General features: G+C 51.3%; 1 protein-coding gene across 1 annotated transcript in view; it reads left to right on the top strand.

The window, feature by feature from the left end:
* The window catches only part of GEFmeso (Guanine nucleotide exchange factor in mesoderm), a 72,540-nt gene that overhangs the window by 65,453 nt on the left and 2,087 nt on the right, over window positions 1-5,000 (top strand). Inside the window, exons 4-12 of the mRNA XM_086549858.1 lie at window positions 858-974; window positions 1,160-1,472; window positions 1,656-1,811; window positions 1,946-2,041; window positions 2,189-2,318; window positions 2,503-2,669; window positions 2,881-2,988; window positions 3,099-3,275; window positions 3,397-5,000. The exon at window positions 3,397-5,000 is cut by the window's right edge and continues 2,087 nt beyond it. Coding sequence (XP_086405984.1) covers window positions 858-974; window positions 1,160-1,472; window positions 1,656-1,811; window positions 1,946-2,041; window positions 2,189-2,318; window positions 2,503-2,669; window positions 2,881-2,988; window positions 3,099-3,275; window positions 3,397-5,000 — 2,868 coding nt within the window. The remainder of the gene's footprint in view (window positions 1-857; window positions 975-1,159; window positions 1,473-1,655; window positions 1,812-1,945; window positions 2,042-2,188; window positions 2,319-2,502; window positions 2,670-2,880; window positions 2,989-3,098; window positions 3,276-3,396) is intronic.

Raw genomic sequence — 5,000 nt, 5'->3', positions numbered from 1 at the left:
CCCATGCACATGCCCAAGACAGGGAGGTCTCTAGCTTAGCGAGACGTAGCGGCGAGTAAAATGATTACAGACTCCGAAGATGGAACATATATTAGGCTTGTTCTCTTTTTTTTTTACAACTGCTAATTTCAGATATTGAGGAGCGTGTAGTTAGGCATTGGGGGGTGGGGGGGGGGCTGGAGGTAGGAGAGATGGAAAAGCCATGAGGCTTTGGAATGTATATGTGTTATTTTGCATGTTTGGGAGGATGGTAATAAGGAAACAGAAAAAAATATCGGCTTCTGTTTGTATAAATATATATATATATATATATTTTTTTTTTTTTTTCTTTTTTCTTATTCTTTTTTTTTATGTCCATCCTTTCACCGAAGATACCAATAAGTCGTTTTTTGTTTATTTTATATAGAATTAAGTGATAGGCGAATTTATTATATATTCGCTTATAAGATGAGATGACCGGAGGCTCTAACGAGGGTTACATGGCTCGGCTTGCACGCATAATAATAGCCTCGTGTTAGGAGAGTGGCAGGAACAAGTGCCTCCGTGTTCTGTGAATACACGCCGTTATATTATGCGCGTGTGTGTGTGTGTGTTTGTATGTGTGCGCCTAGAGAGAGACAGGCGAGAGGGAAGTAGGTAGTGGGAACAGGGGGAGAGGGAGAGAGGAGAGAGAAAGGGGAGAAGGAGATAGAAGGATTGAGAGAGAGAGAGAGAGAGAGAGAGAGAGAGAGAGAGAGAGAGAGAGAGAGAGTGAGATAATGAGGATTAGTTCCAAGTATCATTCCGTTTTCATTTCATCGTACACACCGCAGAATTCATGCGTACATGCGTATCATAATGAATATTGCGCGTTCCAGAGAGTTCCTGTCAGAGCTGGAGGCATGCGGTGTGGACCCCGTGGAAGTGGCTCGCTGCTTCGTGAGGAACAACAACGGCTTCGCCATTTACACGCAATACTGCACCAATTATCCCAGGTGAGTCCCGCTCCTCCTTGGCGTCGCTTTGTCTCGAAAAGGAGGTTCAGAGAGCTTTGATTTTTTCTTCTTCTTCTTCGTTGACTGTCTTGTGTGTTGATATTTATTTTAGTGTTTATATGTAAGCTTCCATAATTGATATATGTTTTGTACTTATTAATTGATATACTTGTTTGTTTGTCCAGGACGGTGTCGGTACTGACCGAGCTCATGCGCGGAGAGGCCTCCGTGCGAGCCTTCCGCGAGCGGCAACTCGCCCTCGGCCACACCCTGCCCCTCGGCTCGTACCTCCTCAAGCCCGTGCAGCGCATCCTCAAGTATCACCTCCTCCTCGGAAACATCGTCAAGCACTTCGAGAAGGAATGCAGTGGTTACTCAGAGATCTGGAACGCCCTGTCGGCGATGACGGGAATGGCGCACCACATCAACGACATGAAGCGGCGCCACGAACACGCCGTCAGAGTGCAGGAGATCCAGTCGCTGCTCTACGGCTGGCAGGTGAGCGGCCCTTCGGGGGAGCAGGAGGAGGAGCGCTCGCTTGGTTGATTGATTGATCTGTGGTTGATTGACTTGGCGTCCGTCCCTCCACCGGAGAATAATAGAATGTTATGTTGTTTGTGATTTGATGTTTTGTTTTGTTTTGTGGGATCGTGAATTGAGACGGCGTTCATTTTCCAACAGTTTGAAGACCTAACGACGTATGGCGAACTGGCAGCTGAGGGGACGTTCAGAATGTGGGGCGCCAAGGGCCTTCGACACGTGTTCCTCTTCGATAAAATGATCCTTATCGCCAAGAAGAAAGAGGAAAACATTCTCATGTACAAGACGCACATTCTGGTGAGTGCTTTGCATATAAACCGCTGCCTGACATTATTTTCGTATTCACTGTTATAATAATAACGTTGTATGTATATAGAAGGTTTTATCATACCAATCACACGTTATCATCATTTTCTTTCCTCCTTGTCCAGTGCTCCAACTTGATGCTGATCGAGTCTGTCCCTGGAGAACCACTTAGCTTCCATGTGATTCCCTTCGACAACCCAAGAATGCAGTACACTCTGGAGGTAAGAACACCCTGGCGTTCGTCCCTGCAATTCCATATCTGAAAATGTTTCGTCCGATTTTACAATGAAGTTATTTTTGTTGTTGTTGTTTTCCTCCCTGATTCCTCCGCTAAAAGGATCTCTAATTCGCGTGGTGTTTTCTTGCAGGCAAGGAGCTTAGAGCAGAAGAGAGAGTGGACGCTGCAGCTGAAGAGAGTTATTCTGGAGAATTATAGTGCCAACATACCCGCCCACGCCCGACAGCTGGTCATGGAACTCGGCCAGAGCAAACCTGATGGTAAGTAGGCCTGGGAAAGTATGCTGCGGTGCCTTCCTTATCTTATTATTCTCTCTCTTATCGTTAGTTTCGGTCGACCTTTCTTATTGTTACATATATGAATGTAATTACGAATTCGCGTCCGTGTTTTTATACCGCTCGTGGATGATTAGACTCGATACTAAGGACGCCTCCCCTTTAACAGACGTCTTGATGTCGGAGGTGCGCAGCAGCGGGCGGCGAGCGCACCACGCCCCCGAGTACCTGGAGAAGAGGAAGGTGGATCGGGAGCGGCGGAGGTCGTCCGAGGGGGGCCTCAACACCAAGCTCAGACTCCGGCGGTCCAGCAGAACGAGGAAGGAGAAAGAGGAGGTGAGTTGGAAGGACTTGAATTGTGTTCGGATTCTCTCGAGGGGACTTTTGAGAATGTTTATGGGTTGATCTCATGTGTATTTATGTGTACTTATATGTATGTATTGGTTGTACTTAAGGGAACTTTTGGGGTTTGATTTATCTTGTGTAACCAGCACGGGGATAGTTGTGCATGTGAGATTGTTTATTGACTTTGGTCGCTTGTTTGCAGAAGGTGACGCGGAGCCGGAGTGTGAGTCGCACCCGAGACACCGAAGACGAGGAACTGGACCGGAAGGTGTCGACGACCTCTGCGCCGACGTCCTGCGAGAAGCCCAAGGTAAGCCGGATGGCTTTCTTTTCACTCCTCCTCTAGTCGACTAACGCACGTATTTGCTATAACAATTTGCCGCCGTTATATCGGGGAAATTAATCCAGTGTTCCTTACAGCTGAAGCTGACCATGTGGGGCCGCCGCCGCTCGGAGCCCGGCATCGGCAGCCGCGAGTCGCTCTCCCTGGCGTCCACCATCAACCTGGACGAGGCCCTCGACACCCCGCCCCCTAGCCTGGGCGAGCCTCCGCCGCCCCTCGACGTTGCCACGCCCACCGGACCGGCCACTCCAGAGGTCAGTTCCTTCCGCCTCTTGGCTTCTCTATGGCGATTTTGATGTGATGATGATGTGCTGCTTTACAGAAGGAATGTCCAATAAAACGTTTTTTTTAAAGTGCTTTGCTCTTGCTTGACAGGTGTCCCTTGACGGAGCCTCCATGTCCGAGTACGAGCGAGAGGACGGCGACGTGAGCAGGGTGGGGAGGGAGTACGAAGAGGGCAGCGAGAACGGAGAGAACCTCGAGGAGATCATCAGCCAGCTCCTGCAGAACAAACTGCAGCTCCAGAAGCTCCTCCTGAGCAAGCAGCGCCGCGGCTTGATAAGGAAGAAGCTGCCGCTGCGCTACGAGACGTCCGACACGGAGAACGAGGACGGGCCCTTCAAGGCCGGCGGCGGCGGCGGCTCGTACGCGGGTTCCGACGCCGGCGACACGCTCAGGCACGAGGACGTCGGCGATTACGTGGACTTCTACTTCAACGGCGTGGGCAAGGAGGGCGAGTGTGCCACGCTGACGGAAAGTGCCAATGTTTCCAGTAGTGAATGCCAGTCGATGTACAGCAGTGCCGTGTCGGTGCACCAGCCGTGTGATAATAAGTCCCTGTCCAACGAAAAGAAGACGAAGCCAGTGAGAAGATCGTCGTCCGACCTTAGCTTCAAGAAGATGCCAACACTCAAGAAGATGAACTCGAACTACGACAACCTCCTCAATATCTGGAGCACGATAAGAGGGAAGAGCCCGGAGAAGAGGCAGAGCGGTGCATTCCAGCAGCCCAAGGCGTCGCAGACTCCCACGGCGACCCTAGAAAGGCCCAGATTAAGACGCGCTCAGTCCTTCTCCGCGGAAAAATGCCTCTCGAATAACCACGAGAATATTTACGTCTCGGCGGTGCAGCTCACGCCCCCCCAGCCCCACACTGCCCCTGTGGAGACCTCCAAACCCCCGGAGGTGTGGGTACGTGACGAGAGCCCCCGGGAGAACCGCGAGCGCCCGGTCACCATCGCGTTCTACAACAGCAACGAGGTGAGCTTGAGCGCGCTTGAGCAGTACCTTAACCAGCCGCGGCCGCCGAGACGGTGCAGCGAGCGCTTCCCCTACGATACCGAGGACAACATGACGGATTACTCCATGACGCCGCACATGAGCATGGACAACATCCTCAGCATTCACCCTGAGCACAAAATCTACAAGTCTACGAACAACAAATCGACGCTGAAGACGGTGCTGAACAAAATCACAAGCCCCAGAAACAACAAAACCGCGTCAGAACCTTCAGGCTCGGTCTACAACTACTCGATGGAGAGTGAGCTCGACAAAGGCATGGATAAGAGAGCGAGTAAAATGGTGTACAACATGGCGAGACAGTGCTCGAAGACCCTGAAGGAGCGGATAAAGCAGATCCGAGCCGAAGACGTCGAGAAAGCGCCCGCCCCCAAGTCCCCGACGGAGAACGTGTACGCGCTGCCCATGTACAAGCAGGGCAGTTCGAGTATCGGGGCTCGTTTGGCTGGCACGAACGAGCCTTCCGACTATGCCGTGCCGAGAATCCGACCTCTGGACCAGAAGCCCAAGTCCGACCTCAGACCCGACTCGGTTCTCTCCTCCTCCTCCATCCTCACATCTTCCTCGTCCTCTTCCTCGTCTTCCAGTCGTGATACGAAATTTTTAGAAGGCATCGAAGTCTCTAATAACATGGCTAATGTGGAAGAGGAAAATGAGGAAAACCAAGAAACCCCCTCATT

The sequence above is a fragment of the Penaeus japonicus genome, unplaced genomic scaffold (genome assembly GCF_977035675.1).
Source record: "Penaeus japonicus unplaced genomic scaffold, GWHDUDI00000001_assembly GWHDUDI00000022, whole genome shotgun sequence".
In the NCBI taxonomy this organism is placed as follows: Eukaryota; Metazoa; Arthropoda; class Malacostraca; order Decapoda; family Penaeidae; genus Penaeus; species Penaeus japonicus.
The sequence above is the reverse complement of the archived record's forward strand: the minus strand, read 5'-3'. Positions and strand labels throughout refer to the sequence as shown.